Genomic DNA, 23,652 nt, shown 5'->3' on the forward strand with positions numbered 1-23,652 from the left:
CTGCAACATTGCCTATCTTTATCCCTACTTCAGCTTGTCTGTTGCCGAATCCCTTCTCCGTGGTTTTGTCACCGCCAGACTTGACTATTCCAGTGGTCTCCTTGCTGGCCTTAACATTGTCCACCTTCTCTCAACTACAACTTATCCAAAATGCAGTTGTCCCACCTGTCCTCACTGGCCTACAATGGTTTCTTGTCCATTAACGCATCCAATTTAAAATCCTTTTCCTCTCTTTAAATCTATTCTTGGCCTTGTACCTCTGGCCCTCTGTAACTTTCTCCATTCATACATTTCCACACACATTGATTCTCCAACTTTGGCCTTCTGTGCTTCCCCCCACTCCATTCGCCACCCCCCCCCCCCAAACTGATGGCATAGCTTGCAGTGACCTCTATTCTCTGCACCTTCCTCCATAAACTCCTCTGCCTCACTCACTGCTTCTCTCTCCTCCTTTTAAAATCTTCTTAAAACTTACATTTTGACCTAGCTTTTAGTAACCTCCCCAAACTGCTTTGCTGTAGCTCAGCATTTATTCCTCTTATTATATCACTGCAAAGCACCTTGGGACATCTTGTAATTTATATAAATGAGAGTTGTTGTTAATAATAAGTAATTCTAATGAGAGATTTTATAGTAATTCCAGACATCAGCAGAGTAACTTGAGTGAGTCATAACAAGGAGGAACCCTTAAAATTCCAACGCTGCCCTTCGTCAAATCCATCAAAGATAAGAAAGTAATATACACAAACAGTAGGATAAATAATTGGTTGATCACAAAAAGGGGTCCAGCTTTAAAACAAATAAAAAATATGAGAAATGAATTTGAAACTGAGTTAATGACATTCAAGCAGTCATTTATATATCTTATCAAACTTCTGTAGAACTGAGAACAACATTCAGTACAATGGAAAAAAGAGTTAGTGAAGTGGAAAAAAGTCATAATAATATTGAAGAAAAAGAACCACCAATTTAGCAGAAACCTCTCTGCTCCAGTCTAGAGAAGGAAGACTTGGCAATAGAAGGCAGAATATTTTCGAGATGAGCTGAATGGTATAGGGAACAAAGCCCTTAGGAATAAAAATTCAATTGATGGGTCTATTAGAGGGTGTCAAAGGCTGGAATACAATTTTATTTTTATAAAATCTAATTTCAGAACTTTTTAACCTCTTGGAAAACACTTTATTAATATAAATGTAACAGGAGCTATCACAGTCTATCTAGCCTGACTCTCTCACAGAAAGTGCTAACCCATTTTCATTACCAAGTTCACAAGGAATGTAGAGTTCACAAGGAATGTAGGACAGAGTTGGATGAAACAAAAGCAGCTTATGCAGACACAGAAAAGCACATTCTTCAGTAGAACTGGACCAAATTCAATCCAGCAAGCAAACGCAACAAATCACGTAGCTAGATATTTTTCAGTAAACTGTATACAACTGACCAAAACAACTTGATTCAGATAAGAAAGAAGAAAAGGCCTTACATTTATATAGTGCCTTTTACGACATCAGGATGTCCTAAAGCGCTTCACAGCCAATTAATTACTTTTGAAGTGTAGTCACTGTTGCAATGCAAAGAAATGCAGCAGCCAATTTGCACATTGCAAGGTTCCACAAACAGCCATGAGATAAATGACCCTTTAAACTGTTTCTGTGGTGTTTGTGGAGGGATAAATGTTGTCCAGGACACCGGGAGAACTCCCTCGCTCAAAGTACTCATTTAAAGTCAAGTTTTACCATACTGGTAGACATTCCTCTTGTTGCATCACTCATCATCATAGGCAGTCCCTCAGAATTGAGGAAGACTTGCTTCCACTCTTAACACAAGTTCTTAGGTGGCTGTACAGTCCAATACGAGAACTACAGTCTCTGTCACAGGTGGGACAGATATTCATTGAGGGAAGGGGTGGGTGGGATTGTCACACACTCTTTCCTCTACCTGCACTTGATTTCTGCATACTCTCGGCGATGAGACTTGAGGTGCTCAGCACCCTTCTGGATGCGCTTCCTCCACTTAGGGCGGTCTTTGGCCAGGGTCTCCTAGGTGTCAATGGGGATGTTGCACTTTATCAGGGAGGCTTTGAAGGTGTCCTTGTAACGTTTCTGCTGCCTACCTTTGGCTCGTTTGCCATGAAGGAGTTCCGAGTAGAGCACATGCTTTGGGAGTCTCGTGTCTAGCATGTGAACTATGTGGCCTACCCAGTGGCGTTGATCAAGTGTGGTCAGTGCTTCGATGCTGGGGATGTTGGCCTGGTCGAGGACGCTAATGTTGGTGCGTCTGTCCTCCCAGGGGATTTGTAGAATCTTGCAGAGACATCGTTGGTGGTATTTCTCCAACGACTTGAGGTGTCTACTGTCCATGGTCCATGTTTCTGAGCCATACAGGAGGGCGGGTATTACTACAGCCCTGTAGACCATGAGCTTGATGGCAGTTTTGAGGGCCTGGTCTTCAAACACTCTTTTCCTCAGGAGGCCGAAGGCTGCACTGGTGCACTGGAGGCAGTGTTGGTTCTCGTTGTCAATGCCTGCTCTTGTTGATAGGAGGCTCCCGAGATTTGGGAAGTGGTCCAGGTCTGCGTCGTGGGTCTTGATGAATGGGGGACAGTGCTGTGCGATAAGGACAGGCTGGTGGAGGACCTTTGTCTTGCTGATGTTTAACATAAGGCCCATGCTTTCGTACACCTCAGTAAATACGTCGACTATGCATCACTAAAACCTGTTAGCAATGCCAGTCTTCATTCCAAAAAAAACCCCACATTTTCTTCATATTCAGTTAGGGAACAAACATGAGAGAAAGATCTGAAGTAAAAAAAAAAGGCGAGCTTTCCAAATTGCTGTCTAATTATATTGCATAGGCTGTCCTGCAAGTTGCAATCAACCTCTGGTGAAGGAGATTCAGCACAGTGCTGCCTCTGCTCCCTGCTGGCATGGTACATTAACTTGAATAAATGTACTGGATAAGGAAGAGAAGATATACACATGACATTTATGATGAATACAAGCTGCATAAACAAATAACCCTGAAATATAATTATTTTTATAATTGAACTCAGAAAAAAGTCTAAACTTCCATAATTTATGTCAAGCTTTTTAGAAAACAAAATCAGTTATCTATCTGGCTTTCAGATTTCTTCACTGGATTGCAACAGTGTGGGGCTATTAAAGAGTAAGTTCTGCTACATCTGACTGCCCCGGTGCCAAAAAAAAAGGGAGGGGGAGGGGGAAGGGTTGGTTGCCATGACAAACACAGGCAGTTATTAATCAGGAGAAACCAAGGCATTTACAGAAAAATATCAGCAAAGCTCAATTCAATAATTCCAGCTCTAACCTTAACTGAGATTTCAGGTGCAGATTGGAAACCCGCATGTTAAGCCCGCCCTGCGAGGTTCCTGGCCAATTAAAAGGAAGCATCATCAGTCGGTTTCCTTAAAGAGACCATGCCCACTTTCATTTTGACAATTGTGCTGTCAGTGTTCGACAGCATTGAGGTGCTGCAAACCTGACAAGCACTGCACAAAAGTGCATGGCTGCACCCAGGCCCTCCCATGACTCCCTCCATATGCTTATGAACATAAGAACATAAGAAATAGGAGCAGGAGTAGGCTACTTGGCCTCTCAAACCTGCTCCACCATTCAATAAGATCATGGCTGATCTGATCCTGGCCTCAGCTCCACTTCCCTGCTCACTCCCTAAAAACCCTTGACTTCCTTATCATTCAAAAGGAGGACAGGAGGACAGATGCAGAGATGTTGTCAGGAGGAACTGGCTACAGTGGTGAAAACCTTTCAATTATCTCAGTAGATCACAAAGTGTTACTGCAAAGCCACACTCAACTTCATCCTCTGTGTCACTCATCACATCCCCATTACTCTGCCTTCCCTACCCTACTCCTGCACATCCTTACTCACACTAACTTATTTTGCACTTCCACCCATCCCTCTCTCTCTATCTATATTATCACTTCCCCATCTCACTAGCCACTCCTCATACTCACCCTCGTCCTTGTCCAATCATACCAACTAACAACACACAAGGGTAGGCACTTGGGTCTTTTAGCCAATGTTCATGTAAAGTTTCTGATCAAGTGTTGTCAAACATTGGAATCTTTATTTTCAACACTTTACCTTCTTGGACAGATTTATGTGCTCCCTTGGAAATGGCTTGGTTAGTTGTAGTGAATGGTGAGACATAACAATACCCTCCATAATGGTGATGAGTCTGAAAGGCACGTCTTGGGCAGTGTAGGGATGCTTTATGATGTTGGTGTGGGGTGGTGCCAACCTGGTGCATCATGTGTACAGCGTCAAGTGAAGTAAACCTGGTCATGGTGAGGCCATTCCTGGCCTCCCGGGCTGCAAAGTACTCAGGTGCTGATGCCCTGTGTCCTGTGTAGCATCAGGTGATTGCGGAGAATGTTGGTCTTGTTCTTGGTGTTGCTGGTGTGCCTGGTGATGTTGGTGTTGGGGCTGATCAGGGTGGGATTCTGAGGACCAAGGTGAGATTTTTTCAAGGGCACCGTGCAGCTGGAATAGATGGCAGCTGAAGTTGAGATGACAGAAACGATCTGCCAATGTTTAAACAGGTTGTTCCAAAGAGGTGACAGTGGATAGAGAGTATACTCCAAATACTTCCACCCTTCCTAAAGCTGAAAAGTGTATTCCAAATCCTTGGAAAGTGAACAGCTGTGAAATGGTAGCTTTATAACCCTTTTGCAGCCGTCATCTATTCAAAGCAATGGGGAGTCACTGAAAACCCGATGTACTTACCTGACGTGATCCCTGAGCAACGGGAACCTCCTGAAAAATTTGGAAAAATGGATAGTAGCTGGTAAAATGTTGTTGAAATACCTTTAAACTTCTTCTTAAGTATTTCAATTGCCTGACCCATTGCTTAGTGTTGGGTCTGTAAAGCACAGGCAGAGTCGGCACTTGAGAAACTTACATGGAGGCGGTTGCCGAGTGGGATATCACCCCGCTGTAAATCCTTTAGATTTTGACAGTGAACCCATATCCAAAGCCACCCTCCAAGCGCCGGCAAAATCCTGGCCTGTAAGTGGGAATAGGTATCTTATGCAGGGTGGTTCATTTTGAGGGGGGTCTGGCGACTAACATCCTAAATATGTTTTACCTGTAAATTTTGAAGTGATACAAAATTGAAGATAGTGGCTGAAATCAACTTCACAAATTTTGTGGAGAAATCTGATTGGTTCTGCTACATTTTTCTTACTAATTAACATCAACTCAATACTTTCATATGTGTTCAGTCATGCTTCATCTGTATATTTTTACCACTTAGCTTACATTGTGTTCATATATTCTCTACCTAATGTATTCTGATTTGTTACTGTATCTGTTAGCAGATCTAAGGTAGTATTGCTGTTTCATAACAACATGAGTGTTAAACCATGCGAGGGAGATTTTCCACGCCTGCACCTATTAGTTTAAATGGAAGGAAAATTAAGTGGGTTCCTTTACAAATATGCGCTCCACAACCCACGTTATTTTCTGATATTCACTGCAACCAGGTGTTCAGTGCACCTCTGGTCCTTTGCAGTACTGGGTTTGATTGGCTCAGGTTCTACTTTGCTTTCTTTAACAACTTCAGTTACACTCTGTAGCTACTGAGAGTGATTCTTTTTGAATATGTATATTGTAAAAATCAAAAAGTGTGATGCTCAGTGCGGAGAGAAACAAAAATCCAGAAATGAAGTGTGAGTGAATCAAAAACTGCAATAGCAAAATGAGATACAGACAGTGTGACAGAACAAAAAGTCATACTGTTTTTATATAATAGATACATAAATTGATTAGATTCCATATGCAATGGAAATCTAGTAAGACTGCAGAAAATAGCAGTTCAGCTTGAAAAAAAGTATGCACGATAAGTACACGATAATCAACAAGTAGGCCATCTGCAGGAAACTTTGTAGGTGACTTAATGATTGGTGTCAGATCTTTTATGTGTTTTATCCAACTAACAGAATGCGCAATCCATATTTTATCAATCTACTTCGTCTTTCCAGTTTGCAGTGTCTTTGATAGTTTTTTGTTGTTTTGGCTAATTTCTGATTTCAATATTTTCATTATTTTTCACTGCTTTTGAGAAAAAAGTAGAGCTCACGTTTATCTTTCTGACTTGACTATAATGGCTGTATTCAGTCCAGACTCACATGGACTGATCCCTTCAGGCACATTGTGGTGCAATACAATGAAATAAAAATGGGCAACATACTTATATAATGAATGGTGATGATCCGGTTGTGGGAGAGACTGGGAATAATATGAGATTCTAAACTTACCATGGCTTATTTTCTGTTGTCCCCCACACCCCCCTAGAATAATCCAGTATAAGAGGGTAAATGTCAGCTAAGAATAACAACACAATGTCAGCGCTGGCTTAAAACAAGGGGTTGGAATTTGTGCGCAGCAGCTTAAAAAGGAAGTTGAATTTTTCATTGGTGACTGTTGTTTCTGTCAGCTGCAAAATCCCATCCACCCATAAACAATTACCGGCAAAATTTGTAAAATCACTGCTTTAGTCTAAAAGTTGAATTTGCTGTCCGTTGGAGGTAAAGATGAAGCCATGTTGCTTCTTGTTGCTGTCTGCAACGCTCTCGGAACTGCTGCACACTGGGTGTTATGGACAGGAAAATTGTCCCATCATGTCTAGTGATTGCAGTGCAGCAATTGGAGCAGAGACCCATCCTGGTTCATCTGTTCTACATTGAAAGTGCTGAGTGGGGGGTTCACAACATTCCATTTAACAATGCCTGTGCTGCATTCTCCCCACCCCTATCATCCTCGTACCGCCATATGCCCCCCCCCCCCTCCCCAAAGACCACGTTGTACAAGGACCAGAACTCCCCATTACATTTCTGGTAGATATCTATGATGCACCTTGGTCCAATAGCCTTGCTACAACTCCGCACCATCCCCCGCTACCACCATTCAGCTCTTGTGTCCAGTCCCTGCCCCCCCACCCTCCCCCTCCACCCCAACATTCACTATGCTGTATATCTCCTTGTGGATCTTGCCCCAAATGGAACTAAATTAGAAACTGTGGGGCAAGACCGATTAACAAAACACACCTTATCCTACTTTGATACAGAATTTGGAGCCAATAAGGAAAAGAACATAGAAAGTAGGTGCAGGAGTAGGCTATTCTGCCCTTCAAGCCTACACCACCATTCAATATGATCATGGCTGATCATGCAACTTCAGTACCCCATTCCTGCTTTCTCTCCATACCCCTTGATCACTTTAGCCGTAAGGGCCACATCTAACTCCCTTTTGAATATATCTAACGAACTGGCCTCAACAATTCTGTGGTAGAGAATTCCACAGGTTCACGATTCTCTGAGTGAAGAAGTTTCTCTTCATCTCGGTCCTAAATGGCTTACCCCTTATCCTTAGACTGTGACCCCCTGGTTCTGGACTTCCCCAACATCGGGAACATTTTTCCTGCATCTAATCTGTCCAATCCCGTCAGAATTTTATGTGTTTCTATGAGATCCCCTCTCATTCTTCTGAATTCCAGTGCATATAAGCCTAGTTAATCCAGTCTTTCTTCATATGTCAGTTCTGCCATCCCAGAAATCAGTCTGATCAACCTTTGCTGCAGTCCCTCAATAGCAAGAATGTCCTTCTCCAGATTAGGAGACGAAAACTGCCACACAATACTCAAGGTGTAGTCACACCAAGGCCTTGTACAACTACAGTAAGACCTCCCTGCTCCTATACTCCAATCCCCTAGCTATGCTTTCTTTACTGCCTGCTGTACTTGCATGCCTACCTTCAATGACTGATGTACCATGACACCCAGGTCTCGTTGCCAGGAAAAGCAGCAAACCTGAGGACTGGGAGAATTTTATAATACAGCAGAGGAGGACAAAGGGTTTAATTAGGAGGGAGGAAATAGAGTATGAGGGGAAGCTTGCTGGGAACATAAAAACTGACTGCAAAATCTTCTATAGATGTGTGAAGAGAAAAAGATTAGTGAAAACAAACGTAGGTCCCTTGCAGTCAGATTTCAGGTGAATTTATAATGGCGAACAAAGAAATGGCAGACCAGTTAAACAAATACTTTTGTTCTGTCTTCACAAAGGAAGACACAAGTAATCTTCCGGAAATATTAGGGGACCGAGGGTCTAGTGAGAAGGAGGAACTGAAGGAAATCCTTATTAGGCAGGAAATTGTGTTATGGAAATTGATGGGACTGAAGGCCAATAAATCCCCAGGGCCTGATAGTCTCCATCCCAGAGTACTGAAGGAAGTAGCCCTAGAAATAGTGGATGCATTGGTGATCATTTTCCAACAGTCTATCGACTCTGGATCAGTTCCTATGTACTGGAGGGTGGCTAATGTAACACCACTTTTTAAGAAAGGAGGGAGAGAGAAAACGGATAATTATAGACCGGTTAGCCTGACATCAATAGTGGGGAAAATGTTGGAATCAATTATTAAAGATGAAATAGCAACGCATTTGGAAAGCAGTGACAGGATCGGTCCAAGTCTGCATGGATTTATGAAAGGGAAATCCTACTTGACAAATGTTCTAGAATTTTTTGAGGATGTAACTAGTAGAGTGGATAAGGGAGAACCAGTGGATGTGGTGTATTTGGACTTTCAAAAGGCTTTTGACAAGGTCCTGCACAAGAGATTGTTGTGCAAAATTAAAGCACATGGTATTGGGGGTAATGTACTGACGTGGATAGAGAACTGGTTGGCCAACAGGAAGCAAAGAGTCGGGATAAACGGGTCCTTTTCAGAATGGCAGACAGTGACTAGTGGGGTGCCGCAGGGCTCAGTGCTGGGACCCCAGCTATTTACAATATACATTAGTGATTTAGATGAAGGAATTAAGTGTAATATCTCCAGGTTTGCAGATGACACTAAGCTGGGTGGTGGTGTGAACTGTGAGGAGGATGCTAAGGCCAGGTTAGGTGAGCGGGCAAACGCATGGCAGATGCAGTATAATGTGGATAAATGTGATGTTATCCACTTGGATGGCAAAAACACGAAGGCAGAATATTATCTGAATGGTGGCAGATTACGAAAAGGGGAGGTGCAATGAGACCTGGGTGTCATGGTACATCAGTCATTGAAAGTTGGCATGCAGGTACAGCAGGCGACAAAGAAGGCAAATCGTATGCGTATGTGTTGTGTATGCATGCCTGTTTACTGTGTGATGTCTGTAACATTGTTATGCCACACTGAATGTACCCTTATACTGTACACACCTTACCTGTACACCAGAGGGTGCTGCTGCTGGAGACCTAAGGGTTACCTGCACACTGTTTGAACTCACAGCTTGTTGTCCCCACTCAGGAGCTGCTAATAAAGGACTGCAGGTCTACACAGTTTAAGTATCACACCCTGTCTCGTGGAGTCATTACTAAAGGTGCCAACATACACCACAACTGGCGACGGGAATACGAGGTCACTAACTACACGCTCAACATGTTTAACCTCCGCAACTTCCAGCAATTTACAGAGGGGGAAGATTGGGATGCTTTTGTGGAAAGATTGGAACACTTATTTATAGCCAGCGACCTGGACAGGGACACACCGGCCACACTACCGAACAAATGCAGGGCCATCCTGCTTAGCAGTTGTGGGTCCACCATCTATTGCCTCATCAGGGACTTACTAGCCCCGGAGAAGACAACCACCAAGAGCTATGAGCAACTTGTAACAATCGTACAGGAACAACTAAAACCGAAAGAAAGCATCCTCACAGCCAGGCACCGGTTCTACACTTACCGGCGACCTGAGGGCCAAGAAATTGCTAAGTATGCTGCACACTTAAGAAGACGAGCTGCTCCGTGTGATTTTGGCGACCACCTCAATGAAGCACTAAGGGACATATTTGTCATCGGAATCGGCCACGAAGGCCTCCTACACAAATTGCTCTCGGCTGACATCACGGTCACCCTGCAGAAAACAATTCAAGTGAGCCAGGCCTACATGGTTTCAGCCGGCGACACCAGACGAATACTGACCCAGGACTCTAAACCGGCGAGCGCAGTGCACCGCATGGATACTTCCAAAGGCAGAAATTCTACCCGAGTCCCACAACCCTGAGTCCACCACATGGGTCAAACCAGATGGCCCCGTGCTGGCGCTGTGGAGGAAACCACAGGGCCCACCAGTGCTGCTACAAAGACTACACATGCAAAGGCTGCAAAGAGAAAGGGCACCTTCAGAGAATGTGCAGAAAACGCTTTACTCACCGTGTCTCTGATGAGCTGGCTGATCACCGGGCTCCAACACAGATGAAGAGGAAGTTACTCAAAACCTGGAAGAAGAGTATGGAATCTTTATCTGCTCCACCAAAAGTTCTCCGTGGACGATGGAAGTGGACATCGACGGGGTCCCAGTCTCCATGGAAATCGACATAGGAGCGAGCCAGTCTGTGATGAGCCAAATGATCTTTGAAAGAATTTGGATTATTCCCGCCACTCGACCAAAACTGTCTCCTGTCCAGGTGAAGCTGCTCACCTATACCAAAGGTAAAATCCAAATTGTTGGCAGCGTAAACGTCCAGGTCTCCCAGGGCGGCATGTTGAACAAACTCCCCCTGTGGATTGTAGTCAGCGATAGTCCCATGCTGCTGGGTAGGAATTGGATAACCTGATCCAAATCAGGCGAAGTGGCGCTGTGGAAGAAAAGATCACCACAGCTCACCTGCAGGAAAGCCAGGAAATGGCTGCAGCACCAGCATCATAAGGAGAAACACTTGTAATCAAAATGGCCACAGCCATGCCACAAGGAGCATTGGAGGAGCATCACGTGACACCGAGCGGCCAATCGGATTTGAAGGCTCCCTTAAAGGAGACCAGTAGCCAAAGAAATTTAAAGGGGAAGTTTCAACTATTTGAGTACACGAACTTTAAAGCTAAAGATGCGATTAAAGGGTGCAAGTATGAAAATGTATGCAATGTAACAATGAATTGTGATGCTGGTTTAACTAATGTGACTAATGAGATGAATGCAGGTGTCAGTAAGGTTAGGAAAAAGTTTATTGAGCTTAACAATAGTGATAGAGAATGTGAAATGCCTAATGTAACTATGTCTGTTGAAACCAGGACACCCAAAAGTGATGCAAATGCTAGAATGTATAATGCAGGCTCGACTATGTGTGATCAGAGCCAAGGTGTCATGTATACCGGTAGGACACTGCCAAAGGACATTGGGTCCTACAGGGACCATGCCGATGCGAATGGAATCCCTCTGTGGGAAACCCCCAGGTCCAGCAGGCTACCTGACCATGTAGCCTGGACCTTTGGAATGAATGTGATGCCACTTGCAGGACACACACAGCCAGTGGGAGCAGACCCACTACAGGGATAGTGGTCAATGGGCAGCCCAGCCACCACCAATGGCAACCTGCACTAGCCCTACAACCTCTGGCCACCAGGGCCAACACCAGGAGCATGAGGCCAATACCCTCCAGCTTCTCTGGCAAACCCTGGGATGACCTGACTCTCATCCCAATTGGTGGACAAGGAGTCCACCCAGTCTTGTGGCCCTGCCCACCACCCCTGCCCACCACCCCACAACTACCCACATCACAGTGTATACACACCACCCACTGCTGCCATGGCTACCCCCCCCCCCCGAGGGATCCCACAACAGTGACACCCACTTGGTCTGTGTGTGAGGGAAGGGAAACGTACGAGGCCAGCCTCAAGCACAGGGGTCACACCTGACAACCACACAACCTTCACCACAACCTCCCATTGCCCACCCCTGATCACCTCCCCTGGTCATGACAATAAGGATATGAAAAATGCTTAGGGGGAGTATTGTTGTGTATGCATGCCTGTTTACTGTGTGATGTCTGTAACACTGTTATACCACACTGAATGTACCCTTATACGGTAAACACCTTACCTGTACAGCAGAGGGTGCTGCTGCTGGAGACCTAAGGGTTACCTGCACACTGCAGGTAACCCAGTATAAAAAAAGGAACTCACAGCTTGTTGTCCTCACTCAGGAGCTGCAAATAAAGGACTACAGGTCTACACAGTTTAAGTATCATACCCTGCCTCGTGGGGTCATTACTAAAGGTGCCTACATACACCACAGTATGTTGGCCTTTATAGCTAGAGGATTTGATTACAGGAGTAGGGAGGTCTTACTGCAGTTGTACAGGGCCTTAGTGAGGCCTCAGCTGGAATATCGTGTTCAGTTTTGGTCTCCTAACCTGAGAAAGGACATTCTTGCTATTGAGAGAGTGTGGCAAAGGTTCACCAGACTGATTCCCGGGATGGCAGGACTGACATTAGAGGAGAGACTGGATCGACTGGGCCTGTATTCACTGGAGTTTAGAAGGATGAGAGGGGATCTCATAGAAACATATAAAATTCTGACGGGACTGGACAGGATAGATGCAGGAAGAATGTTCCTGATGTTGGGGAAGTCCAGAACCAGGAGACATAGTCTAAGTATAAGGAGTAAGCCATTTAGGACTGAGATGAGGAGAAACTTCTTCACTCAGAGAGTTGTTAACCTGTGGAATTCCCTACCGCAGAGAGTTGTTGATGCCAGTTCATTGGATATATTCAAGAGGGAGTTAGATATGGCTGTTATGGCTAAAGGGATCAAGGGGTACTGAGGTGAATGATCAGCCATGATCTTATTGAATGGTGGTGCAGGCTCGAAGGGCCGAATGGCCTATTCCTGCACCTATTTTTTATGTTTCTATGTTTTTATGTTGCACTTCCCTTTTACTAATCTGTCACCATTCAGATAATAATCTACCTTCCTGTTTTTACCACCAAAGTGGATAAACTCACACTTATCCACATTATACTGCATCTGCCATGCATTTGCCCATTCACCTAACCTGTCCAAGTCCCCCTGCAGCCTCCTAGCATCCACCTCGCATTTCGCACTGCCAACCAGCTTAGTGTCATCTGCAAACTTGGAGATATTACATTAAATTCCTTCGTCTAAATTATTAATGTTTATTGTAAATAGCTGGGGTCCCAGCACTGAACCTTGCGGCACCCCACTAGTCACTATCTGCCATTCTGAAAAGGATCCGTTTATTCCCACTCTTTGCTTCCTGTCTGCCAACCAGTTCTCTATCCACGTCAATACATTACTCCCAATACCATGTGCCTTAATTTTGCACACTAATCTCTTGTGTGGGACCTTGTCAAAAGCCCTTTGAAAGTCCAAATACACCACATCCACTGGTTCTCCCTTATCCACTCTACTATTTACATCCTCAAAAAATCTAGAAGATTTGTCAAGCATGATTTCCCTTTCATAAATCCATGCTGACTTGGACCGATCCTGAGACTAGAATTTGTGTCTCAGGATGCCCCCCTAACTAAAATGAAGACCCTAGAGTGAATTAAAGTCATATCACAAGCCCCCAGGCCCAAAGAGAGTTTCCTTCCTTCCCTCTCTCCCTCTCCCCTTCCATTTGATGTCTCCTTCTTCCCCCTCCCTCACCTGGGTCCAATTATTCCATCCCCCTTCTAACCCTTGACCTGAATTATTGCACTTGGTCTTGACTCTGCAAATTATGCAATGGCACAAGAGATGTGACTAGTATTAGGACATTTTCACATTAAATTGTAGCTCGGCAGTATTTTGTAAATTTGAAGTGAAACTCTATTAGCTGTCTTCTGAAACAAATTCTGTCGACCTTTTGGAGGGAGAAGTAAGTTAAGTCAATATTAATATTGTGTAAGGATATATACATTTCTGTGGGATTTTCTACCTATCCAGTCTCCTGAAGAGAAGTGATTACATATTAATTGCATCAGGGATTCTCTCCTGCTTTTGAAGCGTGGGTAGCAGGCAAAGACTGCAGATGCATAACAATCACTAAAGGCTGTTCTTGAGATCAAATTATTTGATATGCAAGTTGGGTATAAAAATGAAATATGAAATCCATCAGAGTTTGAAGACTGCAATTCAGTTGCCAAAATGAAAAGGAAAATTGATTTTTTAAACAAATGACCTGCTGAGTGGGTCTAAACTCATTTGGTGTTGTATTCTATCTGCCCTGGAGACCCAGAATGATGGTGTCTGCCCTTTGTTTCAACTCTTTATGTGCACATTGTAGCCATGAGACAGAACTGCATAAAGCAGTGACATTCCCATATTACAATTATTAAAGGCTTGGTTATAGATTCTGGAAAGAACTTTAAGATTTGGGATTCTGGGGTTTTTTACGACAGTTTAAAGTATTATGTAAGTTAAGTTCTTGTATTGCTGCTTATTTTGCTATATCGCTTTTGCAACAGTAGAGACATAAATCAAGAAATTAATGATATTAGTTTTAGTCTGAACAATATGGTCTTTTGCTTTTTGAAGAGAAAGGAGTGCATAATGGGCAGCCCATCCAACCTCCAGTACAGGAAAAGGATAATTGTTAATCCATCCTACTCATGGCATGCAGAAGGGAGTCAACTTTTGATTGGAGGCATGGGACTGTCTATGGAAACTGCATTTTTCTGTGAACACGAATAGAGAGTTGGCAGAGTGACTTGTAACATCAAAAAATAAAGCAATCAGAATACTGAACTATTTGCCAAATCAGTAGAGCAAAAGTTTGAGCCAGTCATATGAGGCTGTGTAGTGCTCTGGTCAGGTAGCACCTTAAGACACAAAGGAAACATTCAAGCTCTGGAAGCAGTGTGAAGAAAAGCATTGAGGTTAATCTTTAATGTCATGGGATGGAGTTATAAGGAAAGCTTAGAACAACTCAGACTCTAACCTTGAAAGGGAGGGAAATAAGAAGGTGCTTTATTGATATATGCAAGATACTAAGGGGGTGAATTTCCACAGGAGAGTTCCTGTCGTCTGCCGTAACTTCAGTGGAAGTGCTGAGGAAACCCCAGAATACCAGCGTAAATGACAATTACGTGGCTTTTCTGCCGAAGTTATGGTGGACAAGTCAGAGAACTCCTGCAGGAATTCATCCCAAGTGCAATGGAAAAGATTAATCATATGCACTATTTCAAATTAAACCATGACTGCAGGACAGTGGATATTGATATAAACTAGTAGAAGCGAAGTTCAGGATTGATATTAGCAAGAATTTCTTCATGCGAAGAGTGATTAATACTTGGAATCATCTTCCAAATGGAGTAGTGGAGGTTAAAATAGATTTGTATTGTGAAGAAATTAAGGTGTCTGATCAAAGGAGCTATTGGAAGAAGGAAGAAGTGTTGTCAAAGAGTCGATGGGGTTAAGTTTCGGGCCGCGCCTAGAACAGCGCAGCCCTTACATGGACGCCCGTTTTTGGCGCCTAAAAGCTCGACAAAAATGTACCTTGCAATTCTTGGGCTCCCTGTAGGTCCCTCGGAGCTCGGTGTGGCGCGCAGACATCAGCGGGGGGCGGAGCCACAGAGTCGCTCCGATTCTGCAAGCGCAGGCGGGCGGGGCTAAGTCAGATGAGAGAACGTCGTGCCGACAGCCCTGCGCGTGCGTGTTGGAGCGCGCACATGCGCAGTAGCCCATAAACATTGGCACTCGGCCATTTTTAAAGGAACTTGAAGAAAAGTGCTGATTTGTATCGTGGACCTCTGGAAAGGTTTGGGATTGAATTTTGGTGATTTTTTTTGTGTCTGAAGGAGTGCTTTTAGCAACACTGTTGAAGAAATCACCTGCTGAAATCAATGAGTGCTAAACTTCCAGAACAGGTGCTGCATAGGTGCATGCAAATTAAGGACTGTGTGTTTTGAAAAATAAGAGTGTCAATTCAATACAGCAATGAAACAACGTCCACCAAGAACAAAAAATTTCTTGCATGAGGATGTGGAGATATTAGTCAATGTCATTGAGCAGAGTTGGCAGGAGTTAGATACCAGCAACAGAGGTCGCATAAAAGTGCCACCTAAAGAAATGAAGAAACGCTGGAACCAAGTTGCAGAAGATTACTGCGCAGTGGTGCATACCATGAGATCTGGAAGCCAGTGTAAAAAGAAATGGCACGATCTTGGTCAAGTAGTTAGTGTAAGTAATATTTTTATTTTTTAATGTAATCGTAATTGTAACGTGACTATCTGTATGTCCCACCCTGCAGAAAGATGCACTCTGTAAAAAGTTATATTTCACTCTTTGCAGAAGAAATTGGCCCACAACAAAACGGAAGCAACTCGAACAGGAGGAGGCACGCCCAATCTGCATCCACTGACACCCTTGGAACAGAGGGTAGCTGCTATGATGAGTCGTACATGGAGAAAAGCAATCAGTACAGCAAAGGCTGGGCTCGCACGTGAGGAAGAGGGTAAGTCCTGAAAATGCATCGTGGCACTTCAAATCAACTTGCTGCCTGGTCTACTATGTGTGAGAATACTCATGCCACCCATCCTGCCCCCTCCCTTGCTGTTAAACATTTGACTGTTCTGATGTATTTTGCAGAACATGATGATGATGATGACGATGCTGCTGCTGCCAACCCTGAGGATCCTGAAGATACAGAACAAGATCCAGTACAACCAGATATGGACGATCCAGACTGGATGATGGCGGCGATGACTGAAATGTCTACGGGGAGAGCTTCCAAATTAATGTTTATGAGCCCCCATTAAGGGGTATCAGAGTTTCAACCCCTTGCATAGGTTCTGGTTCCACCTTCCATGGTTTTGATTCTGATGTTGCAGGTCCCAGTGGTGCTGCTGGTGTAATGCAGCAGTTTACACTCAGTGCACGACCGTCCGAGCCTGCGCCTCCCACTCGCATAGGTTCTGGTTCCACCTTCCATGGTTTTGATTCCGACGTTGTGGGTCCCAGTGGTGCTGGTGATATAATGGAGCAGTTTACACCCATTCACCCATCATCCCAGCCCACAGCTCGCAGTCGAGTGCTGCTGTCTGGAAGACTGAGTGCCCCACCGTCCCAGCCCGCGCCTCTCTCTCTAGTACTGCCATCTGCAACACCGAACGTCCCTCCGTCCCAGCCCGCGCCTTCCTGTGTAGTGGTGCCATTTGGAACACTGAGTGTCCCACCGTCCCTGCCCGTGCCTCCCAGTGTAGTGGTGCCCCGAGGCAGACCCAAGCAAAGGAGAAGGAGATTGGAGACACGCTCTCCTGAGATGCTGCGTGCAACAGATGCGGCTCAGGTTGTGGCATTGGGTATGGAGACCAATGAGCTTACCCGATCACACATCGGTGGCGTCAGTGCAGTGGGTGAAGAGGTGAAGGTCCTGACTGGAGAAATAGCAGTAATGACACGGGAACTTAGGGAGGGAATGTCCGAGGGAGTGCAATCGACGGCACAGGCCGTGAGGGAGGGCATGCATGCGACGGCACAGGCCCTCATGGAGGTAGCTGCTGCAATAAGGGCACACAGCCCGGCCAATCAAATGACACCGCCAGGAAGAAGTGAACATTCACTGAGATGTGGATGAGAGATGGTTGCAGCCTTTCTTTGCTGCTTTTGTTCTTGTTCTTGATGTAGCTGTAGTAGCGTTTTTCAAATTGAAATTGTTTTGTAATTTTTGTAACTTTACAATTTATAAGTGATCTTAGGGTTTTTAAGTGATCTTATAGTGTAAATGCTCTCACTTTTTGTAACTTATTTAATTTTGCACCTAAAAAGTGATTTTGAAGTATAAGTGATCTTAAGAGTGTAAGATTTTTCACAATGAAATTGTTTTTAACTTTACAAGTTTATAAGTGATCTTCAAGAGTCATATTAAAAAGTAAAGTTTGATACAACAAATATTTTCTTACAGTGATGTTAACTTTTCAATAAAATATTTTTTCATTAAAACTGAATCATGTTCCATTAACACAACACAACGTAGGAACAATTGCAAAGAATAAACATGTCCATGCGCAACAGTGGTCGCAGAGCCCTCAGGCATCAGTAATTGAAGCGTTCACGGATGAGTTGCTGGCGCAGGGCTCGAGAAATCATTAAAGGAGCACGATGGACGGCCCTCCTCCAACCTCGTGCTCCGGCATCAGGCACTTGCATGCTTTTCTGATCGTCGTCATCATCCTCATCCTGCTCTTCCAAAATAATATCATCAGGCACTGGACCCTCACGGGGGTCTTCTGGTTCCACTACCAGCTCCTGCTGCCTCATGATGGCTAAATTATGGAGCATGCAGCACACAACAGTGAAGTGACCGACAATCTGAGGAGAGTATTGCAAGTGGCCTCCGGAATGGTCCAGGCATCGAAAACGCTGTTTCAATATGCCAATGGTTCTCTCAATGATGCTGCGCGTCGCAATGTGCGCCATTGACGGTCAGCTTCCGTCCGTGTCACGCATAGGGGCGTCATGAGCCAGGTGGTCAGGCCATACCCTTTGTCTCCCAGTAGCCAGCTCTGCCCTTCTGGCTGCTGCTGAAACATGTCAGATATAACGCAGTCGCATCATGGGTGCTGCCAGGGTATCTCGCATCGACTAATATGATACGCTGCTTGTCGCCACACACGAGCTGCACACTGATGGAGTGGAAACCTTTTCTATTACTGTACTGCTTGGAATCCTCCACAGATGCTTGCAAGGCTATGTGGGTACAATCAATGCAGCCCTGTACCTTTGGGAAGCCAGCAATCCTGAAGAAGCCCACAGCCCTCTCATAGATCGCTTGTGCGGTCATTGGGAAATTGATGAAGTCATTCCTCCGCGCATACAGTGCAGCCGTGACCTGGTAAACGCAGGCATGTATTGCACGTTGAGAGATGGCGCACACATATCCAGTTGTAGCCTGAAATGATACCGAGGCATAGAAGGCAAGTGCAGCTGTTACCTTCACTTCAACAGACAAGGCAGTTGGCATTCTGCTTCTGGGCTGCAAATCTGCTCTCAGCATATCACAGATCTCAACGACAACTTCTCTGCGGAAACGCAGCCTTTTGACACAATCAGCCTCGCTCATGTCCAAATACGAGCGCCTGGCTCAATATTGCCGACGTGGGTAAGGTCTCCTACCTATCAGCCTACGGGCTATGACGTTCCTGGTGTGGTGAGCTCTAATCAATTCTCTCCTATGCAGTGAATTGCTGGCGAACCATTGCATAATCCGTGGTGTTGACAATGCAGCACCCATTCTGCAATTACAAATGTAAGTTTCAAACTGGCTATCTAGCTGCCTCTCCCTGTCCCTGGCCAAATGGCCTCAGCCTCCCTCGCAGCTCGAAGGTTGCTTCCTGTTTCTTCGGCTGCCGTCGAGCCACTGACGCCGCCCCTGTCACCTACGTGGAAGGAAGGCCTGCCTGAAGCACCACAGCTCGAAGGCTGCTTGCTGTGTCTTTGGCTGCCGTCAGCCACTGCCACCGCCCCATCCCGTGGCTGAATGACCTCAGCCTCCCTCGCAGCTCGAAGACTGCTTGCTGTGTCTTCGGCCACCGTCGAGCCACTGACACCGCCCCTGTCACCTACGTGGAAGGAAGGCCTGCCTGAAGCACCGCAGCTTGAAGGCTGCTTGCTGCTTCACACAGGTAGAAATATTCAATATTTTGTATTTGCTTTGTTTATAATTTTTTATTCAGGATGGCTCTTTATTTGTATACATAAGACTGTTGAATGCTTGTAGAATTTAATTACTTCCCTCCCCCCCCCCCTCCCCTCCTCCCCACCGCCCCCCCACCATTCCCTATGCCTGATTTGTAACCTACGCCTGATTTCTGAAGTGTAGGCAAGGTTTTTCTGAGCGTAAAAAAATCTACACTTACTCCATTCTAAGTTAGTTTGGAGTAAGTTTTCACTGCCTAAATTTTCAAAATGGGCGTAAGTGGCCGGACACGCCCCCTTTTGAAAAGAAAAATCTGTTCCAAAATGTAACTGTTCTAACTGACTTGAACTGGAGCAAACTAAATGCCGAGAATTGCAATTTCTAAGATACTCCATTCTCAACCAGTTGCTCCAAAAAAATAGGAGCAACTCAGGCCGAAACTTGACCCCAAAGAGTGGGAGATCTATTTAGGACTGGAACATTCACCTTGGAGTGCATGAATCCTGGACTCATGCCTAAAGGTAGGTTCCTTGTTTTGAATTAGTGCCAGTGGTGCTTAGCAAATCTGGTAATGTAAGTTGCATCAAAATGTTATGTTTTAGATGATGTTATAGTGGTTGGCTGCTAAAGTTGGCTGCCTTTCAAAAATGCTGCTTCAATCTTTCCTCTTTTAAATATGTCAATTACATTGGGCTTGAATTTGCGCTTCACGGGCAGGTATGAGGTGCACACGCGCCCGTGGGGTCCCCGCAAATTCTGGGTTTAGGTATCCCATACGCCTAAACCCGGAACTTGCGATTTGTCAAGAATTCTCTTGACAGATCCACCGCATCTGAAACTAAAGGGCCTCTGCGGGCAGAGAGTTGGGCTAACTCCTGCCCAGTGAATGTCCTTCAAATTCTTATGACTGATGAAAGCTGGAATAAGGCCTGCTTTTATCAGCTGAAGACTTTTAAAGTACAGAAAAATACATTAAAAAAAATAATGTAAACATTTAAAATTCTGTTAAATAAGGTAAGTTTATTTTTAGACCCTTTAAAATATGTAAATTTATTTTCAAAAAATTACATTTTTGTTTTAAATAATTAATTAAATTCCATTTTTATTCATTTGAAATACATGATGGTTTTAAAAAAAAAGTTATTTTCAGTGTTTCTGTGTTTTGGGGGGTATTCGCATTCATACTTATGGCAGCTCCATATAGATGGAATTACCATAAGTATGAATTACCATAAGGATCCCCTACTCTGATAAGTTGGGTCAGCCCACATGATCCCAGTGATACGTACGAAACCCATATGTTCCTGGGATACGCGGGCCTCTACGAAGGCCTTCACGTAGAGGCCCAGGACCGCAAGTCTCCAAACCTCCGGGACCACCAGGTACCTTCGAAGAAAATTTTGCGTTTGGAAGCATCGGCCCCGTGGGAAGCCTCCGACTGCAAATTCTGGGCCAATATGTCCATTCATCCAGTTCTAGTTATACTGTTGAAAACAGATGCACTGGAACCTGTTCAAAGAGGCTATTTGAAATGGAAAGACCTTTAGGGCTCTTAGAAGCTCAGGGAGAGAGACTGCACTTAAACAGATTGGAGTTACACATGGTCAAGAGAGCACACTTCTACAGAAAAATGAATTTTATAGTGCACCTGTCAATTTTCTGGTGAACAACAGATCAGTAGTCATATGGCCTAATAAGAAAAGGCACAATAGGTCACATACAGTCTGGTTTTATAATTCATATTATAAAAACACAAATCAAACTACACATGTTTGTTCAGATAAGATCATTTGACCTTATTTTCCTTCTTTAGAAACAATTATTTTATGTTTCTGATTATGCTCATCTTTTATCAATCAAACTGGCAGGTGCACCTGGATTTCCTCCTGTTGAATTTGTGCCTCATAAATTCAATCATCTCACCTAGTAGAAATCGGTTAATCAGCACATTCTGCACTGATGCTTACTTTCATCATTTTCAGGCAGTTAACGAGCTGGTTAATCCCAGCACTGGCAAACAGCCCATAAGTACAGCCAAGGAGCACAGAATGTACAAACAATAGCTGCTCACAACAGTACGAAATCTTGGTTTTTCAACCAAGATCTTACCATTTCTTTTGGTATGCATGAAAACAAAATTTGAGACCAGAGTGGAGTCCACTACAGCAACTTCAGGTCCAGGTTGGCCAAATTAAGAACTGCAGAAATTAGTGTAGAATTATAGAATATTTCTACATAAAATGAGCCCACCAAATGTGTCTAATCCCACCCTCCTGCTCACTCATCATACCCTTTGATATTCTTTTCCAGTCAGAGGAGGAAAAGGAAGAAGACAATGAAGATGAAGAGACACTGTTGATGGATCTTACACTCACAGCCACCAGCTCAGAGATTGACACTGTGTGTATTTTAGAGGCTAGGATAGAGGAGGAATTTGCATAGGATGAGATAAGGGGCAGAAGTACACAGGAGCCAGCGTGGGGGGGGGGGTGAAAGGGTAGCGCAGGGGCCAGCCCGCTGGAGGGCGAGGTCGCCCACTAGTTCTGCTGTAGAGGAATCAGATGGTGACGTCAATAGGCCAGACTGCAGAAGAAGGCTGACGGGTATACATAACCAAATGCTTGGTGCACTGGATAATCTGCCAGAAGACCTGCGCACAATGTCAAGAAACATGGAGAACTCCAGCACCAACTTGGCACGGCTTTGCGCAGAACTTCCAGCCCATCCTTTCCAACATTGAATGCGTGGTCACCTCCATCAGCACACTTGTGGAACCCACCATGATGCAACATCTGTTGGCCGATGTCACAGTTTGCATTACAGCACAAATGACTTCCATTGCAGCACAGGCAGCTCCATCAATGTCCTGAGTGCTGTATTGGAAGCTCAGATACTGCCTTGCCAGCTCAGACTGTTGCCATCATGGCTCTGGGTACCATTGTTCAAAGGGGCTTCCATGGTGTCCCAGCAGCCCATCAAGCACCACCCCTGGAGAGTGGCAGTGGCTCCATGGTACAAGAACCTGCTGTCCTCTCTCAGGATGATAGCATTCCTGCTCTCACCCCTGCCACTCTGTCAGTGCTCTTGTTGTTGCCTGTCAGACAGCCATCCCAAACTGCTGCAGCCCAGGCTGAGATAGTGCTAAGACACCTCGGGGCCTGACAGCCCACCGACACCATGGGGCCGCTGGCCCGCCGACCACTCGGGGCCCGCTGGCCCACCAACACCTTAGGGGCCTGCCGACACCTCGGGGCCCGACAACCCGCCGACACCTCGGGGCCCGACAACCCACCGACACCTCGGGGCCCGACAACCCATCGACACCACACTGACTGACTGACTGACTGTCTGACTGACAGTCGTTCCAGCCAATCGGCACGCACACATACCCACTGAAAACATGTGACCTTCCCTTATCTGGAAATATCCCTCATTTGGAACAGGCCAGGCCCTGAGGGTTCCGGATAAGGGAGGTTCAACCTGTATTCTGTAATGATTGAATTTATAAAATTGGATTGGAATGTGAATTTTCTTGTGGTTTTTATTTTTGTGTTGTCAGATAGAGAACAATGTAATGGTCAATGATAGAGGAACAGTAAGGAAGATGGGACTGTTGGTGAATGGGGAGTTGTGGTTGAGGTTACTGATATTGCTCATGAATTATTTGATAATGTAGAGCCGGGCAGAAAAGAGGTGTTTATGTTGTAGCCTCCCATCCTCTTCCTGTTCCCCCACTTCATGTTGCCTTTCCTCTTTCTCCACTTCCTCATGTTCCTTAGCTTCTCACCTGATAGGTGTTGCCAAGTGCTAGTCCCTCAGAATAGCCAGGTTGTGCATCATGCAGCATTCTACTACAAATTTTGATACCTGTTCAGCTGAGTACTCCCAGGCATCAGATGCGTTGTTTGAGGACACCGATGGTGTATTCGATAACATTCCTTGTGGCAGCATAGCTTTCATTGTAGGTGTGCTGTGCACATGTGTGTGGGTTACGGACCAGTCATGAGTCATGTCATGAGTGGATAAACCTTGTCACCCAGCAGCCAGCCTTTGATTTGTTGTGGTGGGTCAAATACAGGTGGCACAGAGGACTGCCACAGAATGAAGGAATCATGACTACTGGAAGTAACGGGCATTTACCTGTGCTGCCTGTGGTCATACACCAGCTGCACATTGAGCGAGAGAAATGCCTTTTGTTTCATGAAAATGGCCGAG

The 23,652-nt window shown here is 44.9% G+C and overlaps 1 protein-coding gene and 2 long non-coding RNA genes across 4 annotated transcripts in view; 2 read left to right on the top strand and 1 right to left on the bottom strand.

The window, feature by feature from the left end:
- The window catches only part of LOC139277991 (uncharacterized), a 134,043-nt gene extending 118,685 nt beyond the window's left edge, over window positions 1-15,358 (bottom strand). The window contains exons 1-2 of the long non-coding RNA XR_011596193.1: window positions 15,297-15,358; window positions 10,232-10,656 (exon numbers count right to left, since the gene is read on the bottom strand). This is a non-coding gene — a long non-coding RNA (uncharacterized lncRNA). The remainder of the gene's footprint in view (window positions 1-10,231; window positions 10,657-15,296) is intronic.
- A 124-nt stretch (window positions 15,359-15,482) lies between these two features.
- The window catches only part of LOC139277993 (uncharacterized), a 69,494-nt gene continuing 61,324 nt past the window's right edge, over window positions 15,483-23,652 (top strand). For both annotated transcript variants that reach the window (XR_011596194.1, XR_011596195.1), the window contains exon 1: window positions 15,483-15,558. This is a non-coding gene — a long non-coding RNA (uncharacterized lncRNA). The remainder of the gene's footprint in view (window positions 15,559-23,652) is intronic.
- Window positions 15,626-16,574, top strand: LOC139277992 (nuclear apoptosis-inducing factor 1-like). The gene is made up of 3 exons (XM_070896638.1): window positions 15,626-15,980; window positions 16,092-16,254; window positions 16,389-16,574. Exons 1-3 carry the CDS (start codon window positions 15,738-15,740, stop codon window positions 16,556-16,558), a joined length of 576 nt encoding a protein of 191 aa, XP_070752739.1. The 5' UTR covers window positions 15,626-15,737; the 3' UTR covers window positions 16,559-16,574.

The sequence above is a fragment of the Pristiophorus japonicus genome, chromosome 13 (assembly GCF_044704955.1).
Source record: "Pristiophorus japonicus isolate sPriJap1 chromosome 13, sPriJap1.hap1, whole genome shotgun sequence".
NCBI classification, from domain to species: domain Eukaryota; kingdom Metazoa; phylum Chordata; class Chondrichthyes; family Pristiophoridae; genus Pristiophorus; species Pristiophorus japonicus.

What these genes read in the sequence shown, in the direction of transcription:
- LOC139277992 (XM_070896638.1), top strand. Translation starts at nt 15,738, where the DNA reads ATGAAACAACGTCCACCAAGAACAAAAAATTTCTTGCATGAGGATGTG. An exon ending in ATCTTGGTCAAGTAGTTAGT is followed by an intron (nt 15,981 to 16,091) that starts GTAAGTAATATT and finishes CACTCTTTGCAG; the next exon opens with AAGAAATTGGCCCACAACAA. An exon ending in GCTCGCACGTGAGGAAGAGG is followed by an intron (nt 16,255 to 16,388) that starts GTAAGTCCTGAA and finishes TGTATTTTGCAG; the next exon opens with AACATGATGATGATGATGAC.